This window comes from Mesocricetus auratus, unplaced genomic scaffold (genome assembly GCF_017639785.1).
Source record: "Mesocricetus auratus isolate SY011 unplaced genomic scaffold, BCM_Maur_2.0 Super-Scaffold_100008, whole genome shotgun sequence".
NCBI classification, from domain to species: domain Eukaryota; kingdom Metazoa; phylum Chordata; class Mammalia; order Rodentia; family Cricetidae; genus Mesocricetus; species Mesocricetus auratus.
Genome location: NW_024429192.1, coordinates 42277013 through 42303273, shown reverse-complemented (window position 1 = coordinate 42303273; position 26261 = coordinate 42277013). Strand labels below are relative to the sequence as shown.

The window sequence follows — 26261 nt, the reverse complement described above, 5'->3', positions numbered from 1 at the left end:
TATGCCAGAACCTTGATTGGCCATCTGCTTTGTTCTTATTTTTAAATCTAGGGTTCAATAATCCTCTAGGGGCAGGGGAAAGAAAAACCTACACATAAAATGGGCTCAGGAATATCTTATTTTTAGAAAAACTCTAAAAATGATGTAACTATGATTAGTTGTTATGTAGCAGTTTCCTCTGAGATAGAAACATTCCGTTCTGAAAAGAAGCTCCTTAAGACTGAAGGTAAACAACTCAAAATAGCTTCAGGAAGGCCCTGAAACTGGCTAGATGCATGAGGTCCCTCCCTCACAGACTACTCAGCGTTTCTCTCTGACAAAACAAGTGCAGAGTAGACTGAGATCAGTTCAGCTGCCTGCAAGAGGTTTGGAGCAATTAAGGCATTTGGAAAGGACACTCTCCGACTTGTTGAGTTGCCTGCAGACTGTGCAGTGTGCTCCAGGTTCCCAGCTTCTGAGAGCTGTCATCTGCATTGGGGTGGGCTTTGGTGATGCAACTGTCTTTGAATCATTTCTGCTCCTGTAAGTAACCCCTCACCCATATTACTCTAAAATACATCCATTGGTTCACTAAGTTGGACTTTGGTGGCATCCACACTTCGATCTGTCCTGGCTTACTATCTGGGGTAAGTAGACATATGTTGCATTTCCACAGGAAAGGTCTTGTCATATACTCCCAGTGTAACTTTAAAAAATTATTTACCTTTATGTGTATGCCTGCCTGCATGTTTGTGTACCACATGTGTACCTAGTGCCCACAGAGATGGACCCCTGGAATTGGAATTAAAGATGGCTGTGAGTCACCCTACAGGTGCTGGCAATGAAGCCAGATCCTCATAAGAGCAGCTTGGTTCTTAGCTGCGGAGCCTTTTCTCTGGTGCCCAGTTTTACTTTTGTGTATGAGCATGCCTGTTACATCTACTTTGGGTGTATGCATCCCCAATTCAGTGGAGCTTAGGAATGTTCATAAACTACATTATACATGCATGGACATGCATGCAAGCCAATCACACAACAAGCATAAAAGAACATAAAGCAATGTGAACTCCAGGGAACAAAACTGAATTGTGAGAAATACCGATTTAATGATTATTATTATTAATTTAGTCAAGATGCCCTTAATAGAGAACCCTGAAATAGTGCCTGACCTGGTAATCGACAATTTATCCTTCTATTATTAATTTAAATTGAGCACTAACGTTCTTTAAAAGTGAGAATAGAAAATCATTAGGACACCTTTCAGTGATGGAATTCCCACGGCAGCATTCAAAGAAGTTAAAATGTTAATGTTTTAAGTCAAGGATGGACATACATATTTGATAGTTATTGTCGGTTCCCTCAGGTCCTACTCTAGTTTTCAACAGCTATAACTCAATGGGCACAGAATGCATTCTGTTCACCTTTGTATTCTCCTCCAAGGATATGCTCCTATCTTTGAAAAGGTTTAAAGGTTTTCAACAGATAATTGTGTTAAACTGAATGCTCATTAGTTCTTAGGTAATTCATGAGTCTAAAGTGCATTCTGATTCAAACTAGGGAAAAGTTATTTTATAAGCCTCTTAAAAACAATGCTAATTATAACCCCACTATTGCCAGGCCTCCACTGACAATCACAGAGTTCTTAGTTACACATCCCAAGAGTACATGTGAAAATTAATCACAACTACTTAGAAGTTCCTTCTGCAAATAGAAACTACATTGGAGTCCCTTCCTGCAGAAAGGCCTGGCGGTGATGTGCTGGAGATAATGTGAACTCCTTCCTCAAAGGAAAGAAAGAACACTGAGTCTAATCCTCACAGAGAACATACTAGATCAATGCACAGGTTAGCATCTTCTTCAAAATGCTAAGAACTAAGTACCACTCCTGAAGGAGCTAAAACACAGTGAAGGGATGTTCCTGGGTATGGAGAGACTACATTTTTAGTCCAAGTATGAGCACATTTTAGGCTTGGGGTCTGTTAAGGAGGAATGACTTTAAAAGAATAATAAACACGCTACATCAAATTTTTGTCTCTGAATGAGAGACATTATAAATGTATTTCTTTTAACAAATGTTAAGACATCAGACGAGATCCGGCGCATTCAGGGTGGTATGGAAGGTATCAATATAATTCTTGTTTTGCCTTAAATGACAATAAAATGGGGAGTGAAAACTAATAAATGGTTAGAAGTAATGCCATAGCAGCTGTCATCTCTTGACTGGTCCTTGGTAAGCAGCTTTAATATGGGCCATATCATCTTACACTTAGACTTTGTCTTTTACTGTCCCCTATAAAGGAAGCCAATAAGTTAAAAATAAGGCAGTATGCAAAAAAGAACTACTGACACTAATCACTTAATTTCAAAATCTCTGTGTTTTAGTACAAAAACAAATGTTCTTGCAGCCAACGTATATTTACAATCATTTTGTACTGGCTTATGAATCTGCCAAAACAGTTAACACACAACTGTAAGATGGCAGCTAGCAGCATTTTCTAAGATGTGCTTTTTTCTGTAATTAAAACCAGGTTTGTGTGTGTCTGTGTGTGTGTACGTGTGCTTTAACCATAAAAATATAGTCGACAGTTCCTGAGAATAACGACAGCATTGCTGCTGAGAAAATCAGACTCTCCACCATGCAGGATAAATGGTCACAGAACAGTGGTCTATATATCTCTGAGCACTGAGATCTGGGCAAGTTAAGCAATTTTCTCTTTGGTTGACTGGTAATTTAAATATTATCTTCACTGACTATTTCCTTGAAAATTGTGGATTCTGGCTGGGTGGGAGTTGTCGTGGTACCATATGGCCATCTCATGTCTTCTCTGAAGTTGTTAAAGGCAGTTATTAAAACCATTTCTATATTTCAATTCCCCCCAAAATATACTGGTGTAATTTGGAGTGAGAAGAAAAGTTTTAGGAGGTATTTAAATGACTACAGACTTGAATCAAAAGATAAGAAACACACCAACATTAAATAAAAGGTTCCCTTGTAAAATTTCAAGTTTTAGAAACTAGGTTGAGATTTGCAGTTTTATGTTCTGGGTTACAGGTGGCTGGGAGGGTTAGACACTCAGGACACACACTGAACACTTACATACAGTCATACTTCAGTCAAGCACCTCATCCTTGGCAGTAATGGGAAATGTTAAAAGGATTGGAGGGATAACAGCTAAGCAAGACTATTCATGAAGTTACCTATGTTTTTCAATACTGTTTATAAATCCTGTCACTTAATGTATAATTTTATAAATGATTTGAATTTTATGGATACTACAGTAAATTCATCTTTGTCTAGCTTTTACTTGATTTACAAATCATTATAGCAATTAAGAATACAAGAAAAAGATGTTGAAGCTTCTGAGAATGCCACTATTATTATTTAATAAAATAGTTAATGAGAACGTTTGAGCAGTTTTTCTATTTTCTATCAGGTTTATCTGGGGGAAATGCAACATCCTGTTTCTTCAGCTTCTGACAGACATCTAACAAGCTTGATAAACTGAGATAAAGAAGAATGTAACAGTGGACCGCTCTGCCTTTGTGTCTTCTCTTAACTAAATAGGGACTGCAACTAAAGAGCAATCCCCTTTAAGGCTGGAGTTGCATACCATTAATTTCCAATAACCCTCACATGTCTACAGAACTATATCCACAGAGAGCATTTTATGTAACCTGTCAGTTTTTCAAAGGTGCAAGGTTTTCTTAAAGTAAAAATCTAAGATCTATTTCTTTGACAGCATCCCTGAACATGTTATTTCATCCAGTCAAAGTAAGCACATACCTATAACCAGCATCTTATGCAGTGTTTTATAGTTGTCTTAAACAAGACAGAAAAGCATCCGGGAGACAGAACATCTGGGTTCCTACCTAGAGTCTGATTCTTACTGTCCACATGACAAGCAAACTTGCCTAACTTCTACATTCTTTGGTTTCCTAATATGAAAACAATACCTGTTTCATGAAGAGTATAGTTGTGAGAATTAACTTAATGCATATAATATACTCAAATTGTGTTTAACACACATTAGATAATAAATAGCACTCCTTATTAAGTTAAACAAAACTTACTAGTAGAAATAATTTCAGAAAAACTATCAAAACAAACAGCAGTGATTTTAGACATAGCCTCCCTGTCACTTTGTAAGAAACAAAATTCCTATATTTCTGATCTTAGGTGGCTTACAGGTTTTAGTTCTCATTGTACTAAAGATGTATACATGGGTGGGTAACTTCAGCAGCCCACTATTACTGGCATGAAGGAAACCCTGAAACACTCTTGTCTGTTAGAATTAGTGATTACGCTGTTCTGCTTGTTAACCAGAAAGTGTTGGTGCTACAGATATTTAATTCTAGAATTTAAAAATGCAGATAAAGCTATTTCTGATTCTCTTCAGCACATCCTCCTAACTGCAGCAACTCTTATACACAACTGTCATCCCAGGGAGGTTGCTGCGCTGCTCTGTAGATGATTAGCCTAATTAATCTCAAAATGACTGGAAACAATGCATTTTAGCACTTGCCAGCATAAGGAACTGATTAACTGAACAGTATGAACCTTGTGGAGGCCTGAACAAAGAGAGCTGTGTGGTTCTCAATTTTCTGATCTCAGCAGAAAGCTCCCTTCCTGGTTGGATAGATCCATTTAAAATAGATGGAACAAGTCCTAGGATTTCCAGGTCACTTTCAGACATTAACAGCTACCCACTATGGGGTTGGGTAGATGGCACAAGGACCTCAGCTTGATAGCCAGCACTTATGTAAAAGACCAGGTAAGGTGGCTCACTTGTAATCCCAGAGCTGGGAAACCTTAAGCCCTAGTGAGAGAATCTGTCTTTTAAAAAAAAAAAAAAAAAGGTAGACTGTTTGAAGAGGTTGTCTTTTGGCCTCCACACTCATGTGTTTACATGCGTACTGCACAATAGAAACATGTGCCCACCCCCACATACAGAATTTCTACATATATCAGTCATATGTTCCAATAAGGGCCTTCACCTGGGAATCACCTTTTAAGATCCAAACTGACAGTGCAGGAAAAATCCAAATCTCTGCCTCCTGCTAACATCCCACATTAGTTTTGGCTGCTGAGGCAGGTACAGAGTACAGCAATACAGACACATAAAATTACATTAATTACTGTGTCTGTATGTGTACATCTTGTGGGAGTAGGGACTCTTTTCCATTATGTGGGTTTGGAGGATGATTTCAGGTTATTATAAGCTTGGTGGCAGGCACCTCTACCCAGGTCCAAGATGGTATTTATTGTAAGCAGTAATCCTGACTTTGGGAGATCTGCTCACCCATTTCTCTTTGCATTCGGGCCAAAGGATTACAGCTGTAAAAGGGGCTTGCTTAGTTCTGAGCCTTGTTGTTACGGTCCTTTGAGAAGACTAAAACCTTAGTGTTGGAGACATGGCAGAAGTAGAACTGCCTGTTGTGGCTTGCATGTGGAAGTGTCTCCGATTACAGAATGCTCAGGAGGTGGGGTCTGGCTAGAGGTAGCAGGTTGTTGGAGGCTGGGCCCTGAGGTTATAACCTGGCTTTATCTCTCATCCAGTAACAAGACAGGGTGATATTTCTATTCCTGCTCTTTCAAGACAAAATAAACCTTCTAAGTTGCTTCTCTCAAGTGTTCTGCTGCTGTGCTAGAATAACTAACTACTATAGTATCTTTCCTATATTCATTTGTTGCTGATATGTCTCAAGGACTTTCTCAAGGAATGCCTCAGACAGGACGATATTTAAAATACTGATCAGAGAGGCAGGCATGTCAGAGATCAGAGGGATATGGCTGAAATGGGTCTTACAGGGTTCAGGGAGGGAAGCGGACTCACTTTTTTTATTAACCCACAATGGTAAATATGGGTAAAATCCAGCTGAATGTCATTTCTGCCTCTCCCAGTACTTGATGGCATCTTAAGCAAAAGGCAGCTTTATCATATTTTCTCTGATGTGACTGCCCCAGGTCTGCCATCTGCCAATCCCTCCCCTATTAGTCTCCAGTGACCTCCTGCTTGATCAAACTAATCTACTTTCTATTTATTTCCTTTACCCTTGGGTTCCAATGTCAAAGCTAAGAACAGTGAAAGCCATTCCACATCTCCCTACTGCCAGCTCCCTTGTTTTGCTCATGCTTGGTCAGATAAGTAAAGTATGTCACAAAACATTTACGTTTAAAGCATTTCTTGCTTCTCATAGAACCATAAGAATATACTGCATGCATGTTCCTTCCTTAATCTCCCACAGTAGAGCTGGTTTCATTTTTCCTGACAGAGTGGGGTAAAGAATGGAGAATACCTCTCTCTTCAGGAAAGAGAAAAGGTGCAGTGTTCCACATGCCACTTGCTAGGATGATTTGAGAGCTGAAGTGGTGATGTGAGCATGTCAAGGTATAGAAGGTAGCCCAGTCTGAATCAGAACTACTTTCCTGATAGTTTCCATTGGAATGTATAAGTTTACATCTGTCTCTATACTTATTTTAGAGGTACCAAAAGTAATTATGCATTATTTGTTGAAGAAGGAAGAAAAAAAGACTGTGAATTACAAATGGGACAAAAATTAAAGAAAGCATTAATCTACTGGTGATCACTGGCCCATGCTGGCTCATCTACTGTGTATCCGATGCTCACTTGGCAACTGGAATATTCTTCTAAAACACACTGTTCATGTTGTGGCACAAATAATAATAAAGATCTTGGCAAATGATTCCTCAGCAACCCAGTTTCATCAGAAGCACATATTTTTATTCAAATGTTGCTAAGTTGATTTTCTGTAACTGAAATAGGCTTATTTTGGTAATTTTATCCCTTTAAATTATGACACCAGCATCCAAGCATCTGTTAAGCCATAGCATCTGTTTCATATTTGGGATGCATCCCTACAAATTAGAAGAATGCTTTTTTCTAATGAGCTCTGATTTAATAAGAAATCCTTCTCATGACTGAAAGAAAATGACAAAGCAGATTCCTCTCTCTAGCAACACTGCACAGAGAAGCAGCTAAAAGGTTCATATGTTACCATCAAAACCAGATTGATAAAGATAAATGCTATATGGAAAATTAGTTTGTTTTATATTTTGGTGTTGTTTAATACTTTAGAGTTTATACATGTTTGTACACAGAGAAGAATTATATAGCCAGAAAAAGCAGATGGCCCATATATTCATATTATTAAAAAAGTGGTCATTTCAAATAAATTGTTTTGAAGATCTAGAGTCTGAAATTCATAACCACACAGTCTGTCTCTCGGCTTACTGAGATCCATTTGCAAGGCTGACTTCACAGATGCTCTCTTTGTTCGGTATATTTGAAAGAGAGCTCTCCTACCCTCACCAAGTCCCTTTCAGAACTAGTCCCTGCTGTCTTTCTAGTTGTCCTCAGTGTTTCTGGTCTTCACAGCCCTCTCTTTGAATCTGGATTTGTTCTGCATTAAGAACCATGTCAAGCTTGGCATCTGATACAATGGATTGGTTTGTTCTAGTCTTTGTATCTGCTATTGTTTCAGAGCCTTGTATCCCTAATTTGTACCTGGCTTGGCTTTAAAAGCTCAATTTAAAAATACCAACTTAAAGATTTCAAATTCTCATATTTTTATGATAAAATAAACCCAGTAAATTAACAAGAATTTATAAAAGAACCATGTGACTCACAAAAGAACTCAGAGGGAACTCACTGGAAGGAAAGAGAAAGATAAGGAAAAGTTTAGTATCAGTTTCTCATTATCCACTTCGTACAACAATTGAGAGGATCCTTGTGTTCGTGAAATCCTCCCACATACTCCCTTTAGGCAGGGTGGTCTCAGCATGATAGAAATGCTATAACTAATGGCAACTTCTGCATATCTTTTTCCTTTGTCAATGGAGTAATAGTAACATGTCACATCAAATGTATGAGTGATATTCTAAAGCCAGATATTAGAATATGTTATCTGAATGCTTCACACACACACACACAAATCACTCTGACTAAAAGTGGTGCATTTTAGAGATTTAGAAGTGGTTTAAGAAAAATCAAAGAAAGAAAAAGTAACTTATTTTGGATCTTAGGCTGGACTTATTTAATCTTACTAATCTTAAACTTCCTAACCTGGTCTTATTATTATTTTTTTGTTTTTACGAGACAGGGTTTCTCTGTATTGTTTTGGAGGCTATCGGTCCAGCCCGGCCTCGAACTCACAGAGATCTGCCTGCCTCTGTCTCCCGAGTGCTGGGATTAAAGGCGTGTGCCACCACCGCCCGGCTCTAACCTGGTCTTATTAAAAGTATTACCTATGAAGCAGTTTTTTGATATGCATCGGTAATCTTTTTCAGTGCTTAAGGACTTTTAGTAGCAAAATTCCCTGTTGTAAAGTAAAAGGTAGTCCTCTCACTAATGAAAACCAGATACAGCTTATTTATGGTCATGGCTGAGACAGCACAGCTTAAGAAACAGTATCATCACTATTTTGTGATTTCCATGTCTGCACATCTTAACTTATGACTTGCCTCTGCCAGTTGAAAGAGTGCAGAATTCCCACAGCGTTTCACAGGCTCAGCACCACCCATCTGTGAAGTACTTGAAGAGATCTACAAAGAAAACAATTCACATGAACAGTATAATTTTGATACCAGAATCTTCGTTTTCCTATCGATATGTTTAGGAATTACCTTAACTTTGTAGGACTCACACTACTCCCAGCTACCAAACTGCTTTAACTAGATCAAATCTGAATGTTCATCTTGAGAACCATTTGAGTTGTCCAAAAATAGAAGCTACTTTGATGGTTATGTAACCACAAGAATATTATCCTTCATATTCCCAACTCTAAATTTGATGTTAGCATGATATGCATGTTGCTTTTTTACATAAAAACTAACTCATCAATTGGTCAAGTAGAAAGATATATAGAAGTATATTGCATTTACCAATCAATCATTTTTCAAGGAAATATTTGAGTTTTCTGAAGAAAAAACTCATTACATGGCAGGTAATATGACAGGAGCTAAAGAAAGGGAAGGATTTTATATAAAATATTGACTGCCTTTGAAAGACTGTACATAAACTACACTCAAAGACTAATGAACGTCAAACCTACAGGGTTTAAGAATCTACCTTCAATATTCAGGTTGTATGAGCACATATGGCATTATACTGCCTGTATACTTTTGTGTGAATTTGGCTAAGAAGTGTCTGGGCAATGTTATGAATGAACAACACACTCTTATTTTCCTATGTAAACTTTATTTTCAATTTTTAGCCCCACTAAGAGTTGAAAAAGAGGAAGGACATGAACACAGCTTTCTTCCCCTGGAGAAGTCAGCATGGGAGCAGGTAGCTATGGCCTAAGAATCCTCCATTTCTATGATTCTGAGTTCTTTCTCAGTCTATATGAAGTTTTCTCAGTTTGGTTTACGAGGAAATCCGGCCCAGTAACTTGCAGTAACATAGGTCCCAAAGGCGATTCTAAGGAGTGTCAGCTCAGGAACAGATTGCATGACAGGTGCTTACTGGTAGAGGGAGTTCTCTCTAGAATACCCACAGAATAACAGCCCTTTGTAGAAACACATATTTAATATTTTACTGGGCTACTTTTTTAAAAAAAAAAGTCTAGCTAAAGGAAGTTATGAGTTTTTTTTTTCCCCTGATGGATGTTACACTTTTAGTAAATTCATTGCAATCACATGTGGTTCTACTGAAGATAATTTAAGGAGCTCACCCTTTTTTGAAGTTTGAATATTTCCCACTAGTCAAGTTTTTACTGATGCATACCACTTCTTAACTATTTCTAGACAAGTCAAATTTAACTGTTTGCCTATCACTAGACTAAGAAAATGCAAGCATACTATTATCACTGACTCTTCGTAACTTAAGGAATGAAACACTGAACCAAGGTTATATAATGTAAGAGTCACGGCTTCTGAGCCAGCCAGACATGCCTTCATTACTTTCTGCTATGCAGACTTAAGCAAATAAACAGGACTATGAACCTCATTTATTTTACTCTTAAAATACAAGAAATCTTGTCCAGTATTACACTGCAGGGATTAGATTTCATATTGGGGATCAGCAGGGTTCTGAGGTCATATAGTTCATCTCAAGAGATGGCACAACAATCAACACCTAGGATTTATCACGATCACTTAACAAATATAAACATTTTAATACCATTCCAAAAATTGGTTATACAATGAAATTAACAGTTTAGAGATGAAATGTAGGAAGATACAATTTATTAAATTTCAAAATTTGCAGACTACCTTTTTTTTGCATGAGAGACAGCATGCAACATGTGCTGCACTACCCAGGCCCATCTTGGTACTTCCATCAGCTCCCTCTGCTGTTCATTTTGTTACAGTTTCTGTCACTTGACTGACATGAAGCATAGGTCACACTAAGGGGCTCCCTGCCCTCTGTGAATGCACTATTCAGTAGTAGGCTTGAGGTGGTTTCTTAAGCTGTAGGACAGATTCCTTTTCTTGTTTAAATCTCTGAGAAGATGTTCACCTATTCATAGTTACAATACTCAAGGTTGCTTAAAAGCCTGATTTCTAAAAGTGTATGTGTAGGAGAGGTTTCTAAATTCTCCTGACAAAATTTTCATGGAATGATTTGCTGTGTCTCCTAAGCATGTCTTTTAAATTATTTAAGGTTTTTTTGGGGGTGGGGGGTAGTATTTTTTCAGAGGTTTCGAAAAGACTGAACATGTGATAATTTAGGTGGCTCAGGCTTTGTCCAGATTTCTCTGCAGTACTTGGCATGCTAATCTCTCTGTTGACAAACTCCTCTCAGGGCTTTTTTTTCTAGAGACTGACCTCTCAGGCCATTCCTTGCTAATTTCTGATGGCTTCTTTCTACAGTGATCCTATAAATACTAGTTTTTCTCAGAGTTTTCTTCTAGGACCCACTCCCTTTTTATGGCACACATTTTTAGTAGTTTCATACCTGATGTTGGCTTTAATTTCAAGAGAAATTCATATAATGTTAATCTGTCATTTTGCTACTGCTCACACCTGCTAAAATTTTTCAGTGTAAGGGACATTTGCTTCCCTTTAATTAAGAACAATACCATCAATGTCTGTTATCCAATGACTAGCCTAAATGCTGCTTCCTACCAATCAGTATGTGTTGCTACACTGGTAGACAGAGAATACTGTATACTATGCTCATGGTTGTGAATTTTATTTTCCTCAATATGTATGCTGTTTGCCAATCTGTTAATTCTATTTTATGACTATTACATAATTCAGATAAACAGTATTCATTCATAAAGGTGTGATAGTAAGTAGGGAGGTAAAATAGTATCTGAGATACAGAAGAAAAATGCTAAGAAAAATTATCATTCTAAGGTTAAAGTCCTCATTTTGTTTCCTTTAGATGCATGAGTATACAGGGGAAACAGGTGGTAAAGATCAGAGTCAAATTAGGTGATACTAATTTTTTTCAATTATAAGGCATTACAGATAATAGTCTGGGAGAAAATGAATGATAACTATTGCACAAATGAATCAAAAAAATAAATGGGACATATGAAGATAGCTGGTATTGCTTACATTAAAAGAAATATTAATGCAGCAGCCGTGCAGTGGTGGCACACGCCTTTAATCCCAGCACTTGGGAGACAGAGGCAGATGGATCTTTGTGAGTTCGAGGCCGGGCTGGACCGAAATATTAATGCTTCCAAAAACCACACAGTACATTCTGTGATTAGTTGTAGTGAAGTATATGGTATTTTTATGGAATGCCATAGTCTGTATCATATTAAGTATTCCACCATGAAAATGAATGCTCTAAATTTGTACCTACTGCTTATATCCTATTGTGACAAAACCTTAAATTTGGTATGATTATGATTCTATTTATACTGGGAGGGTAAATACCTTCTAAGGAAAGGTTTAATGTCTAAAATATTTGTCTAAATCATACAGATTAGCTGTGTCTTTTTAGTAAGTATGTTATTTTTCAATGCAGAGATATACACTAGATTTAAGAGCCAGGCACACATCAGATAGAGAATATGTGTATTGGCCAAGGCTTTTATATCTATTAAGTAATGGAAAACAATAGCTCCCTTCTGGCATTATATTCAGCCATCAGTTTTCTGGACCTAGATCTAAAGTGAGTGATGTGGCACTCTACCTTTGAACAGCATCAATGCAGACAGGGAGCTCATTTTGACCAATCAGAGCTTAGAATCATAGAGTGATAGCACATTGGATGGGTTAAGATGAATCTAAATGAAATAGGAGTATTAAAATGGAAGAGGAGGTTGACTACATGGGGATGGCAATCTTTACACTGTATTTCTAGATCTTATAAAGCAGGAACATTATCTTTGTTCTTTAGTATAAACATTTATACAGAATCTATTAAAAAAAAAAGAAGTGGCATGGCTCCATGAAGGTTAATTTCAACAGGCATTAAGATGAGAAGATTTAGTTACAAAGGGGGAAGAAAAGTCCTTCTTAGCTTTCAGTGCAGAAATTCAGGACTTGCTAAAAAATGCATATCAAAAATCATTTTCAACTTAAGAAAATGGTTAGACAATTTAACAAGTGTGTTTTCTTTGATAATTATGCTTCACAGTAAATAACTATTTTCTAAGATAGCACATAGTCAAATGCCTACAAAGAGCTTATACATGAAATTAGCAGGGTGCTTTCTAGGAATACTTCATGTTATCTTATAAATATTTCAAAAGTAAACACTTTTACAGAGTTAAATGTTTCCTAAATACACTAACATGGACTCCCTTCTTCAGTAGGTAATAATAGGACCGAGAACTCCTCAGAAAATAGATGGAGGTATAAATGGTAATTTTCAATCAAAACTCTGTTACAAATCCTTCCCTTACGAGAACAATGGGTATGAGAAAGTTCACTAACAATTAGAGTAATATATTGTAAGTTAGCAGCACTGGAGAACAGTAGCCTTAAGGTATGATTCCTGAAAAAGATCTTGCTGCAGATGGAATTTCTCAGTCTGAGTGAATCAGAAGTTCTAAGAGTAGAGCCTAGGAATCTCGCTGTGTTTGAACAAGCCTTATGGAAAACACTGACTTATTTTAAAATGTGAAAACCTTTGCTGTGGACTAATTAGGAGAATAAAAGATGTTATTTTGTGAAATAATTATAAATACAAATGATATATATGATCACAGTGATTATAGGCTACTCTTTCTTATATATATATATACATATATATATATCATGGATTTCAGCAGACAACTTTTATTAGTTCATTTAGTTAACTTTTGTTTGGCCTTATATAAGCTGGGCTGACAATATGGTCAGATGGAAAAAAATAGATTGAAACTTAGGTTCTCATCTATCATAAGGGGAAGGACTAAGTTATGAATCTCTAGATAAGCACAGACTTCTCTTATGTAAAGTAGATGTAGCTCATACTGTTAAATGACCCCTGTGCCACACTTTAATTTGTTTAGAAATTAAAACAGCTTATATTACCATCTTATGCAAAATATAAGAAGATCAGATCCCTGGGGCTTGAAGGAGGAAGACTGCATGAGATTTTTGGGTATGGCAGAAGTTGTGTTTGTTCACATTATCCAGGCTGGGTTATCTATCATGCATGACTTATGCTACAATCCCCTGAAACAGCTCCTGCTAAATTTTCAAATTAACAATCTTAAGCTTCCTCAAATCCCACAGATGCTTTGTGTCAACTAAAAGACTTTGGGTATGAATGATGCTAAGCAGCAGCGTGACCTCTAGGGATGCTTTCCTGAAGATGGTCTGTTAACTTTTTTTGTCCCTATGGAGGTAAAACAGTACAGCTGAGAGGCAAGGACGAAATTTAGTCATTTGATGGGGGAGTGCACTGAGCACAAATTACTTCCTTTAGGAGATTGACTGATCTCATTCTGCAGAATCATAGGACAGCGACTCCTCAACACTGACCCAGGTCTTCAGGGGCTGCTAATGAATCTGATGATAGTATCTTTTAAGTACCACTTAACCATGCTGTTAGGTATACACATTTGGTCAAGATATTTCACACTGGGGGCTGGAGAGATAGCTCAGCGGTTAAGAGCACAGACAGTTCTTCCAGAGGTCCTGAGTTCAATTCCTAGCAACCACATGGTAGTTCACAACTACCTGTAATGAGATCTGGTGCCATCTTTTGGCCTGCAGGTTCACATGCAGGCAGAACACTGCATGCATACATACATACATACATACATACATACATACATACATATATCTCATACTGATATTTCACATTAAGTTGAATACCTTTGGTAATTAATATATAAATATCAGGTATATCAAATGAGCCACTGCACCCCTCTAATTTATGATACAGGATGAAGATTTTAATTGAGCAGAATGTACAGCAAATAAATTCTATCTTGTATGAAATGCTTCAGAAAAACTTGATGAGAATGGCTTAGAAGTCAACATTAAAATAAATTTAGTCAACACACCAGCATCCTTTTTAACTTTTGAAAAATATTTGGCTGCAATAATTGGGTATCAATAACAAAAAGAATGAGAAAATGATATTAAACAAAACTATTTCCCCCAGACAATGAAAACATTATCAGAATAGAAAATTATAATGAAATATTAATGTGCTCAGACTTGTCACACAAATTATTCTTCATGAAATGTTTTGCATTTATTATTAGCTTTATATAATAGTCTTCAGCAACTAAAGCAACTACTATAGCAGAATGGTCTGACATAAGCAGGCCAGCTGGTGCTACGAGTCTCAGAAGTGTCCCAAGATGAAAAAGCTTTTTTTTTCTTAATATAAGAGTCCAAAGTAATTTTTTTCTCATTTTCAAAGCGAAACGCTACGTTTTCCCTTGCCAAAAGGATATCATTTTACATTTCTTTTAGGCAGTCTCCTTACTCAAATGAATCAGGGAGGGATTCAATGTATCAATATTAAACAGAACAGTCTTGCCTGTCATTTTCTCCTGATTCTATAAAACATTACTTAAATTCTGATATGCAGTTTTCTTGGAATGAAAAGTACAAGGACCTAAAGCAGGCAGGATGTTTTTTTCATGATCTGTGTCCGTCTTAGTATTTGTCATAGAGCTCCTTAGGGATGAGCACATGATTGAAGCAAACCAAGCACAACCAAAAAATACTGTTTGCTGTGTGCTATCTGGATGAAAAGCTGATGAAACTGGAGATCCTGCAAAAACTGACCTGAGCAGAGCCAAGGATTAGTCTCTAATAAAAAACTAAGCAGCTACATCTGGTGGAAAGCTACATAGTGACAATTTAACAGATCATACTCAACACTGTATCTGCTGTGAGAAAGTTATTCATCAATTACAGCATTTAATTTTACTACTGGAAACACTTAACTGGTATCCTATGGCATTCATGTTGACAGCAGGTTTTTTTGTTGTTGTTGTTACTGTTGTTGGGTTTTTTTTTAAAGGATTGACGTAAATAAAGAAGGTAAAATGAAATAAAATAAGTGCCTGCTGTGAATGAACTCTAAGGAATGCTTATAAAATGGTTATGAAATCTAGAGCTGAGTTGACTATGATTATGCCAATGGCAACAAAAGGCCATAAATACTCTGTATATTATGCTAATAATGGAAGGGGAATGTCTGAAGTGCAACATAAATTATAAGGATTCCTTTTCAGCATTTCCTAAGATGAACATGATTTCTGAACCTAATAGGCATAAAGAAACGAAGGCTTTACCTCTGCAAACTGAAACAAAGCTGATGCTTGACACTGTTTGGAAGGACCATCAGGTTGGGACGTCCTTGAAGATATCTAAAAGGCAAAAAGACATATTTAATATTTGGGGATACTTTACTACATTGCACTACTAGACTCTGCCATGCCATTTCCATGTGGATTCAGAAGTGAGTCACCATTCTAAATCCCTCTAGGAAGATCTGTACAAAATGTCAAAGGAAGACAATGGTTGTAAAGAGCAAAGAGCCTGGCTCATTTAGAAGAATGAACCTTATAAGTATATCCAGTGTATCAAGCAGCAATTTTAAACAGAATCAAATGAATTCATTCCAAAGAATTTTTTTAAAGACAGAGTATTAAAGCTAGGCATGGTGGTACACACCTTTAATCCCAGCACTGAGGAGGTAGAGGCAGGAGGATCTCTGAGTTTGAGGCCAGCCTGGTCTACAGAGTGAGTTCCAGAACAGCCAGGGCTACACAGAAAAACCATCTTGAACCCCTCTCCTCCCCAAAACAGGAAAGCATAGCATTAAAAGCTCAAAGCTGTACGTAGATAGAGCCATACTCTTCCCTATACCCCTATACAATTCCAACTGTATATTAATGATGATAGTGCCCTGTTTTATAGAATTATGATGAGAAGCAAATAAGCCTAAAAATGTATTCTCAGGCATAGACCAGGACACAACTGTCCAAATACGAAAGTATTTCCTTCTGTGTGTGTGGACATGCTTGTGCACATGCATGTAAGGGACAAGGATAATGTTGGGTTGTTCATCAATCGCTCTCCTCCACATTATTTTTTAAAATGCCTACAGCTGAATCTGAAACTCACTGTTTCATGGAGACTGACTGGTTGGCAAACCCCACTGGATTTTCCTGTCCATGTCTCCCCATAGTTGGCGAGTAGTCATACTTAGTTCTCATGCTTATGTGGCAGGCATTTTACCTACTGATCCATTCCCCAGTTCCCATTTCCTTCTGTTGTGACACCTGCAGCCTCTCATCAAACAAAATATATACACACTTCAGTGTGTAACAGTGCATAGATGATTCTGTAATGCCATATGTTGTTTGTTTTCACTGTAACAGTGATACCCTCAAACTGCTCTGAGGGCCAGAATAAAACACTAGCAAGAATTTTTTAATAGCAATTCAGTTATTAATTTTTTTCCAAAATGGATAAAGTACAGTTACATAGCAGAATGGAAGTGAGTGGAAGTGATCAGGAGCTTTTGGTATTATCATTTCAGCCCATTGGTAATACCCTGAAAAGAAAAAGGTAGATTGTGTTCAATCATCGCAGAGTATTTATTAAGCACTAAATGCGCCCTGATCCCAATTCTTCAACCATAAGAGTGACTTAGAAAAGTTATAAAACATTATGGTCATATGGCAGTACCAGAATCAAAGGTGATGTACAAGGAAGAAACAAGATTAATATAAAGGCTGCCTGACTATTCATACAATTCACTACTGAAACCACGTGGAAAAATTGAAAGCTACCACATCTTTTAAATTAGATAATCTATTTAAAAGTAAATATCAACTAGACAGAAACAAACCATCATAAAAGGATAAAATTTAAACAAGTGATTTGAAGACATTCTAGGCTGAAATTGAGTAACTTTTCTTGGATCAGCCACCAATTCTCTAAGTCCCAGGTAACACTGTGCAAGTGTGATAATCTACAAACACAAAGCTGCAGGGATTTTCCTCAGTCTTGGAAATTAAGAAGCTAGTAGGATTCACTTCCAATAACATTTCTCATTCCCACTAGCCAGCCATAAAAATTGATAAAAAATGAGCAATTCATATAAAAGGAAAACCTAACACATAATATATGTCATTAGGAATTAAATCAGACAGTAAACCAAACAGAACCATTATTAAAATCCATCTAGTTTATTTGAAAAGTATTTAATGAGTTCTAAATAAAAGGATACTCTTATAAATAAATGTTGACATAAAGTATGATTTCATTTAGTGACACAAATAGGGTCTCCTAAAGAAATATCAAGACCTTTCATATAAAAGCAACACTGTCACAATCTCTTTGGAAATTTATATGTGCTATAGAGGCCTCCACATGCACATACAAAATTTCAAATAAAACTTTATAGAGTTCATTGTATCATTAGGGTTTCAAGGATCACTCACTAAGCATATTTGCTTGAAACTGGGCCCAACCTTAATCAGCATCTCTCTATTGAAAAGGGACCACAGCATGAATTCTCCATTATATTTAGTCCTTGCAGAAATCAATATTTGAAATAACCCAAACTCGTTCCAGCCTTCAGTCAATGACAAAAAGAGACAGATATATACCAGGAACAAATATATAACATTCTGGTGATATAAGCAAAGCAGGTAGGAATATTGTTAAATGTTCTCAAAGGACAGGAGGTGCCAATGCAAATAAAGAAATATCTGAAAACTATGGTTGTCCTCTACCAAACTGTGATAGGACAGGAAAATGAAAGATAATTTAAATGATCAACGTAGGAACAGGTGGCTTAAAGATTGGGGTGGGGGTAGGGAGAAGATGAGAGTTCATATTGAGTCCTAGAATTAAGTGAGGCATTTCAGAAGGAGTTTTAATCTCTGCTTTTGACACTGACATTGAGCTAACAGTTTTGTCCTATGATGTAAGACTCTGGCAAAGACAAACTTTATGCTACAATATAAAGTTAGAATGGCTGTCTCCTGTAACCAGATTGGTGCCTGGCCCAAGTGTCATCAAAGAAGCGTCATCCAGCAACTGATGGAGGCAGATGCAGAGATCCATGCATAGCCAAGAATTAGGCAGAGTTTGAGAATCTTGTGGAAAAGGAGGAGAGAGGAGTGTAGGAACCAGAGGGGTCAAAGACACCGTGAGTAGACTCACACAATCAACTAATCTGGGCTCACAGGAGCTGGAAGAGACTGCCTGCATGAAACTGACCTAGGTACTCTGCATATATGTTACAGTTATGGAGCTTAATCCTCGTATGGGACTCCTAACAGTGGAAACAGGGGCTGTCTCCCACTCTTCTAAAGGCTTTTGGGAACATACTGGGTCACCTTGCTCAGCTTCAGTATATAGTGAGGTGCTTAGTCTTACTGAAACTTGATATGCCATGTTTTATTCATACTCATAGGAGACCTGCCTTTTCCTGGATAGAGATGGAAGAGGAGGAGAGGGGATTGGGGGTTGCTAGGGGGAAATAGAGGAGAGGGACTAGGAGAGGAGAATGGAGGGTAATGCTGTGGCCAAGATGTAAAATAAATAGATGAATTTAAAACAAAACAAAACAAAAAAGCATCAAGTTAGAAAAGAGGCAAGTACATGTTAAAAACAAAAACAAAAATAAAAAAAACAATGCATAAGAAACAGTTTTGAGTTTATTCAGTCTTTGGATTTATCAATCAAATTGTTGTAAAATTTAGTAATAATTCTAGTATAATCACCATAATAATTAGTATGACTTAACAAGCTTCTATTGTATTTAGTTCTCAATTAAAATCTTTAGGACACCACAAGGCAGGGGAGTGAATGTCTGTAATCCTTGCAGTTGGCAAATTGAGACAGGATCATAATTTTAAAAGCAGCCTGACTGTAAGGAGCCCGTCTCAAAACCAATCAAACAAAAAGCCCTGGAGTTCCCATATCTCTTACAAACTTTGATTATATGTTCCAATTTATAATGAATTGAGCTCAGTAGAGTTCTTGGCTGTTTTCACTTGCTTGTCATTAGCCCAAATTTAAACTGGCTTTACAAATGACTCCTTGAGTAATTAAGTATAAGATGCAAGCATTACCTCAGCAAACTGAAACAATGGTGACTTCTGACGCAACTCAGGTGACTCTGAAATATCAGGCCTGCAAGGCCCAGTGGATGCCTGAAAGACAGACAGACAGCTTGAGCATCTTGACAACAGCAGACAAACAAATGCCACTTAAAGCATTGCCAACCTCACGATCTAACACCTGAGGCAACACCAACAAGAAAACAATTGCTAAATGTGGCCTCAATCAGACACATTCACGGCAGACTCATGTATCTGAACACTCGGTCCCTAGTCAGCAGTGAAGTTTGGGAAGGTTATAGAAACTTCTAGAAGGTAGGTAAGGGTTTATAGACTTGCCCAACTTTCTGCTTAGTCTCTGTTCCCTATATGTAGGTAAAGATGTTATCAGCTAGCTTCTGCTGGCATGCCATGCTTTCCTGCCGTTATGGATGCTAGCTAGTCCTCTGGAACTCTCAGCCAAAATAAACTTTTTCTGTAAGTTGCTTTTGCTCGTGACATTTCATCACAGCAACAAAGAAAAACTAATACACTTTACAAAGTTCTATGCAAGTGACCGCTCAAATTCTAAATAATGACAGAGATAGTGGGTAGACAGCACAATACTTTCAGAATGTGTACAAAGATTAACATTTTACTGCTGGCTTTCTGTCACAAATCCAGAGAACACCTACTTCCCTGTACTATGTTGCCTCAACACATGACCACTCAAAACCACAAATGAGCTCTGACAGGTAATTCTGGGAAAATAAAAATAAAGTCAAATTCTTATTTTCCAGGGTTTTCACATATTTATAGCATGAATCATAATTTTAAGGTTAGGGTCTACCTAAAGAAACGTTCTTGTGTGAGACATTACGCTCATGAACATTTAACATTCTCTTATTTTCATTATTAATGATACTTACTTTAGAAACCACTTAAAATTGCATCTCTCCAGGATTCTTCGAAGAATATACATTTCCTCTTTAGTTTTGTGAGAGAAATAAAAATATTTACATTGGGTGACATACTTATCTCAGTGAATTCTAGTGAAGGAAGATATCTTTATTAGGGTCTGACCTAAGTTTTTCCTGTTTTTATAGATGAAATAATTCAGGACCAGAGAGGCGAGTGACACTTATCCTAAGTACTCAGTCCCCCTTGATTTAGCTCTTATCATCACAAGACACACTTGTTTACTGTGTATCTTTTCCCAGGGACATTACTGCATTATTTTCCAAACTGCCTAGGCACAGTGCTACTAAGAAGTATTTGTTCAAGTATACTGGGAGCAACAGCACATGCCTGTGGCTCTCAGAAGGTAGAGGCATGGGAATCAGAAGTTTATGGTCACCTTTAGATACATGAGACCCTATTTCAAACAAAAAAAAAATTACTAAAGGGACTAATGAAAATTGAGATGTATTCTTGTAAGTCCCAAATCAGTGTGTTCTTTCTACATTCCTCAATAATGAAGTTAGGTTTTCCAGGAAGAATAGCTATTTTTTTTTCACTGTAAAGGGAAAGGCAACAGAAGTTACAAATATTGATGCTGTTCTCAATGAACTTCTCCACTCGATGGCTGAGGAGGAAGGGTATTTTTCTAGAAGTGTTACAAGATATAGAGTAGAAACAAGTGTTTGAAAATTTATGGTTACTCTGGATGTTTTAAAGAGAGATGATGACTCCTCCAAGTGATAAGTACCATGGAGAAGTTGCAGAACCCTTAATTAATCTGCCATCTAGGGCAAGCTTGCCTCTCTTATCACCACTTGACTATTAAGCATGTTGTGCTAAATGTACCACTAAGACACCAAATGCACTAAAAAGAAAGGCAATAAACCCTCAAATTATAGTAGCCACAAAGGTTTGGAAATTTCCTTCTTGGATGGAATGACTAACCAAATTTAGGAATGATAAAGAAATCCTATGCATTACCTTCTGGTTATTTGGGGAAATGAAGTTTAAAGTGTCTTTATAACATTCTAATAAATATATACTCAAAACGGAACACTTGAAAGATATTTGCAGTGAAATGCATTATCATTTAGGCAGGTCCCCTGGCACAGACCTATAATCCCACTAACTACTTTGGAGGTAGAGGGAGTAGGATACCTCCAAGGCATGCCTGGGCTGCAGAAAGAGTTCAAGACAGCCTGGGAACTTAATGAGATCCTGATTACAGGGACAAAAAGGTTAAAAACAAGATAAACAAACAAAGGCCATGGAATGTGGCTCAATCTAACAAGGGGGCTGGTTCTGAGAACTGTGTTACATCACAGAGAATATATAGCTATAACATCACTAAGCAATATGATTTTATGGGATGCAGTCATATATGTAGCCCATTGTTAAAATGTCATTACAAATACATCAATGTATTCTTCAGATGTTGTGAGGTGGGAGAGATAACTCTTTGAGGAGGCAACTTGCTGTGGTGGCTTATAGTTCATCTTAACAATATAAAATTAAAGTGTAAGTATCATTTTAAATACATTTTTTCATATATTTGATTGTTTCTCCCCAATCCCAATTCCTCCTATATCCCCCTACCCACTCAACTTTATGTTTTGTTTTGTTTTGGAGACAGGGTTTCTCTGTATTGTTTTGGAGGCTGTCCTGGAACTCACTCTGTAGACCAGGCTGGCCTCAAACTCAGAGATCCATCTGCCTCTGCCTCCCCAGTGCTGGGATTAAAGGTATGTGCCACCAACGCCCCGCTTCAACTTTATGTTCTTTTTCTTTCTCTCTAACTTCCTCCCACAAAACATAAACGATCATTTAATTGTAAAATCATTTGAAATCATGAAGTTTAAAAATTAAATGATTTTCTTTATGAATTTTAAAGATGATCGATTTTAATAAAGCTAGCTCAATGGAAGGCTCACAGATACAAATTATCAAGGCATGTCTGACCTGGCACAAAATAGAAGTCTATGTATGTGTGTTTGTGTTAACTATGAAGTAGGCAGAGTAGATGCACAATGAAAATCTGTTGACTGACTCTATTCTCTCATGTGTGACCAGCAGAAAAGTACAACAAAGGCTGACTAGTGGCTAAAATAGAACAGTTAGAACCACCAAGCTTGAATTTTACTCCAGTGGACAATGTCCTTTCTCAACATGTAGGTATTTGTAAATTAGTGTAGTCAGTAAAGCATAATGGCAACAGCACAAAATTAAGAGCCTGGGGATTGGGATACTACTAAAGCATGTAGTTAGTGACTTAGTTACCTGACCCTAATTGAAGCAGAAGAGAAGCAAATGACAGAAGTGTAGAGTAGAGATAAAGGAAGGCAAAGCGTTGTAAAAGCCAACAATGCCAAGAGCATAGAGGACAGAGGGAGAGCTTTCCCCAAATTCTCCCTTTGATTTAGATGCAATTCTCAATAAGCAAGGGAAATGATGCAGTTTTTAGGAAAACTAAACAGCTGATGTAAATGTTTATCTAGAACAAATCAAGGTAGGGCAAATTGCCCATTAAAATTTCATCAGAATGTATATATTCAAAGTAGTAATTTACATTTGTAACTATGATTCCATGTCACCTACGTAAGGATGAGTATCTTAAAAGCGAAGTAAAATTGGATGTGATACATGTTAGGCATTTTTACCTAAAGATTTCAAACTGCATAAATGATCCTATGATAGTGGAAAATGTACATATTGTATGACTAGAAAATTCTATTCTTATGAAAGGGAAGGTGGATTTCCTATAAGTCTCCTATTACAGTCCCAGACCTTATGTAATGTGTAAAATGTTATGTAAAATATTCACATTAATTATTTTTTTTATTGGAGAATGATTTTTAGGGATCGACACTTGTTCCTCAGCTTACATTCTTATAAATAGGAGAAAAGAAATAGGCTGTAGTTAAACAATCCTGTTTCTAGAAAGTCTCTGAAATAATACATAAAGCCACTAGGTGTCGCTCTATACCCAAAATTGAAAACAGCTACAGGGATTTCTACTCAACTGCACATTCTAATCTTCTCACACTCATTTGCTGCCCACTTTGACTTAGCTATGACTCTCAATAACAAAGGAAGGAAATAATGGATATAAGTAAGAATTATGACAAAACAAGTAACATTTTCCCCACAAGATCAAATCTGATGGTGACAAATCACAGGTATAGCATGACTGAGCCAGTTATGACTACAAGTGATTTAGGAAGCTAAGTATTATTAAGAGCTATTCCTACTTTGCAAAGCACAAAGCCAGAGCTGCAAACTGCTTGGCGTTATGATGAATACACAGTAAGTGCCCATGATCAACCACATATTCCTACTCTTGTCAGTTCAAATATTTATTTCTCATTCACTTGATCAATAAACACAGGAACCAGCTGTGGGGATTGATGCCATTAGAGAGTTTAAATGCCACTTGCATCCAGTGAAAAGCTGGGAATAAAACAATGACTACGTGAATGTGCCATACTCTTAGGTCTGTTGGCAATTCAAGTGAAGCGGAAGCTACATTTCAGAAACATACAACGAAAGCATATTAAAAGGGTCTTTGGGTGCACAGAGGAAAACCCTATTGTGTGGTAGAGGGAGGAGGTAAAGTAATAGCTGAAGTATACTTGTAAAGAAAGGCAGAATTTCCCTCAGAGGAAGAGTGAGGATGACAAAATCATGGCAAGTAAGAATGTACAGAGGTAAATCTTGGCTGTGGTTTTTTTTTCTTTTTTTTTTTTTTTTTTTGAGAAATGGTGACATTCCCAGTGTAGGTAAAGAATAAGATGCCATACAGTATAGTGGGAAATAAATCAGGCTGGCAAAAGCTGTAATTCTGTTGTCTGAGAATTAGGCTGGAGGAAAGAGGGCTAGCCAAGGGTTTTAGTTAGAGGAAAAGCATGATCAGAGATATGCATTTAGATAACTATGTCAGAGGCATATAGGACAGCATTGGCTGGGAGTGACTGGAGGCAGAAGGCAATTTAGAAGGTAGGGAAATAAAGCTGCAGAGATGTGGGGCCTCAATTAAGTCAAGATAGCACTTGCCAGTCCTCAGTAATTTTCTGGAAGGATGTCAGGGCATCAGCAGAAGGATCAGACTACACCTGTATCTTTACGGTAGGCTAAGATGAAAGAGAAGTGAGGAGGAAGCCTTGGTGGGGGCAGAGAGTATATTCTATGGGATGAGAGGAGTGTGTCTGGATGTCTGTCTGATACCGGTACTAGGCTACCATGAGAAGCATGGTCAATTGATCTGAGGACCTTATGCTTCCTAGAACCTGTTGTATCAGCTGATAAAAATGGATGGGGATGGGGAGACCCTAGTTTCATTCAGGGCATCCAGGTCACCAAAACCCTGTCTCCACACTTTGGATAAAGTTTTCCTATTATCACAGTTGGTGCAGCCAAGCTCATTCATATGAGAGCACAGAAAACTACATCTTCCTGCCTCAATTTCCTCATTTGATGAAGCAGGAAGTCACTCTGTCTTCTTGCTATTTTTAATCATATATGACCACCAGCACAGATTAGGGAAAAGGACCTCACTACATGGACTTTGATCCCTGTTGCAGCCCCAGTTGAGGGACATCTCTCAGCATTTTCCTCTGTATCTAACTCTGGGATTTTATTGCTAAACCAAATAAGAACTACATTTACAGAGCCCCACTACTGCTGGAAGAAGCTGTGCTCCTGGAAAGATGGGCAGTACTGTCTACAAAGTAACTTAAGTGGGGAAGACATGTAAAGAGGAAGAGGAAGGAAAAAACCCTCTGGGTACCACCTACGTTCATTTCACGACAGAATTTAAACACAACACATGTCCTAACAAAATGTATTTAGAAGCTATAAATCTTCTAGAGGATAAAAGTTATCATAGGTAAGTACCAGGAGATGAAACGAAATAATGGAATTTAATGGGTTTAAGTCTCCTGGACTAGTCAAGCACAATACTAGTCTAAGACAGGCACATATCAAATTAACTCAAGTTGTACTGGTGGGTTAGAAAAGAATTTTTCCTATTCCACTGATATCAGAACGAAAAGTTAAAACTATCAATTTTATCTGAACCACTACTTAAACAAAACTAGAATTTAGTGTTTTAAAGAGGGGATAGAATCTCTTAAACTATATCAGTGCAACTAGGTCATTGTCTCAGATTTCTCTTCATTTAGTAAAAATTGGGTTGGTTTAAATTCTAGTATTGTGGATTCCTCAATCCCATAGAGAATGCAACAAGGAACTGACATCTTAGGATTCTTGAGAGGACAAAATGAGTTAACCAACGTGAAGGAAGGACTTAGTTCTATGTCTAGCTTGAAGCAGTCTCAAAATGTCTTGTCCTGCTGCTGCTAGCTCTAGTGTGGGTAACACAGGACCTAAGAGAAGTGGCCAGAGTTGAGGCTGGGTAGGTGGAATTGAATCACAAAGTCCCTGAGCTACACAAAAGCCAGCTCAGTCTGCCACTGCAGCTAGACTGTAACGGGTAGTTATTTTACCTTACTGCCCTGGTCCCTTACCGATTTAATCATAAAGAAGACAAAACTTAACTCCTAGGACTGCTTGGGAGGTGTTATTCTTCCCCAAGACATTTAAGAGCGGCACTTAGAAATGAAGCAATGATGAATGAAAGTTAGCTATCATGGCTTACTACCCTGCAGTATTCAGTTCAAATCTTGTTATTATTCCTCATCATCAGTTTCTTAAAGTCCATTCAATAACTTAGTAAATGAAAAAATAATAAAATGAAACTGTTAGCATTAGCTTACAATAAAGCTAACTATAATTAAGTACTATAATACATAATGGTGACAGCAAGTATTTTAAGGATTAGGGAAATATTGTTAGGCTCAAGCGATCATCAACATTCTGAGGGAGGTGAA

The 26261-nt window shown here is 37.3% G+C and overlaps 1 protein-coding gene across 10 annotated transcripts in view; it reads right to left on the bottom strand.

The window, feature by feature from the left end:
- Nucleotides 1–26261, bottom strand: part of Bbx (BBX high mobility group box domain containing) — a 242051-nt gene that overhangs the window by 43464 nt on the left and 172326 nt on the right. For 9 of the 10 annotated variants that reach the window (XM_013116881.3, XM_040750714.1, XM_021229920.2 and 6 more), the window contains 3 exons: nucleotides 19450–19530; nucleotides 15649–15723; nucleotides 8462–8542 (listed from right to left, as the gene is read on the bottom strand). In XM_013116881.3, the coding sequence (XP_012972335.1) occupies nucleotides 8462–8542; nucleotides 15649–15723; nucleotides 19450–19530 (237 nt within the window). The remainder of the gene's footprint in view (nucleotides 1–8461; nucleotides 8543–15648; nucleotides 15724–19449; nucleotides 19531–26261) is intronic. The other variant, XM_040750720.1, reaches the window with a different exon arrangement.